Source organism: Aplysia californica, unplaced genomic scaffold, assembly GCF_000002075.1.
Source record: "Aplysia californica isolate F4 #8 unplaced genomic scaffold, AplCal3.0 scaffold00389, whole genome shotgun sequence".
In the NCBI taxonomy this organism is placed as follows: domain Eukaryota; kingdom Metazoa; phylum Mollusca; class Gastropoda; order Aplysiida; family Aplysiidae; genus Aplysia; species Aplysia californica.
Genome location: NW_004797659.1, coordinates 311,489 through 312,648, shown reverse-complemented (window position 1 = coordinate 312,648; position 1,160 = coordinate 311,489). Strand labels below are relative to the sequence as shown.

The window sequence follows — 1,160 nt, the reverse complement described above, 5'->3', positions numbered from 1 at the left end:
TGTCTGTTTGTGTGTGTGTGTGTGTGTGTGTGTGGCTGTGTGTATGTTTGTGTGTATGTGTATGTGTGTGTGTGTGTGCGCGTGTGTGTCTGTGTGTGTCATGACATGCACATCGTGGTGTCAGACTTAAAGGGTTATTGTATATAGGACGTCAAATCTTGTGGATATCAAACGCAAAAGTAGGTGGAACTTACTTCATGTGTATTTATTGTCCGCTGCAGAAACGTCGTTTCTTCTTCTCTCCCGCTCAAAGTAACCCTACATAAAAAACAGAAAGTTATCATCATCATCATCATCATCATCATCATCATCATCATCATCATCATCATCATCATCATCATCATCCTCATCATCATCATTATCATCATGATCATCATCATGATCATCATCATCATCATCATCATCATCATCATCATCATCATCATCATCATCATCGTCATCATCATCATTGCTTTATTCGCCCTGGATCTGAGTCTCGGTCACGAACAAACACTTTCCACATTTCCCCGTCCTAGGCTACTCTCTGGATACTGTTCCATGGCTGCCTACTCTTCTGTACTCTACTAATCAAGAATAATAATAATATAATAGATTGCTCTTCTGTGCATAATTTATCAAGAATAATTGTAATATAATATACTGCATTAGAATACCGCTGGATTCCGTATAAAGAGTAGGCTCTGAGCACTTTACATCAATCACACGATCACTGAACGTAATACTTCATTCACAAAAGATGAAACATTTCACGGTGACAAGAAACCAGCTCAACTACATACATGTATTACAGAAAAATAATAATAAATGTTCTTCGACTCCCCCCCCCCTACCCACCCCAACAAAACCAAACCACCCCAGGTGATGCTGATCTTGTCCGGTGTCCAGTATGAGCCAGTGGCCTACGATGACTACGAGTTTGAAGGCTGGGTACAGGGTGCTGGATTTGGCATGGTGGCTCTACCTATCCTGGCTATAGCGCTGGGTGCTTTGTGGCAGATTTTCAAATGTGGCGTGAGTTTCGCTTGTCTATTTTTAATGTATTGTGTATTGCGAATCCGAGCCCCATGATTCTTGTGCCCTCAACCGGGAGTACACGCACACACAAACAGTTTCATACAGACACATACATGCACACGCACACGCACACGCACACACACACA

At 42.0% G+C, this 1,160-nt stretch overlaps 1 protein-coding gene across 1 annotated transcript in view; it reads left to right on the top strand.

Annotated features, from left to right (window-relative positions):
* The window catches only part of LOC101853105 (sodium- and chloride-dependent glycine transporter 1), a gene marked incomplete at its 5' end in the record, with an annotated part of 26,977 nt that overhangs the window by 24,332 nt on the left and 1,485 nt on the right, over positions 1–1,160 (top strand). The window contains 1 exon segment of the mRNA XM_013085607.2: positions 859–1,011. Coding sequence (XP_012941061.1) covers positions 859–1,011 — 153 coding nt within the window.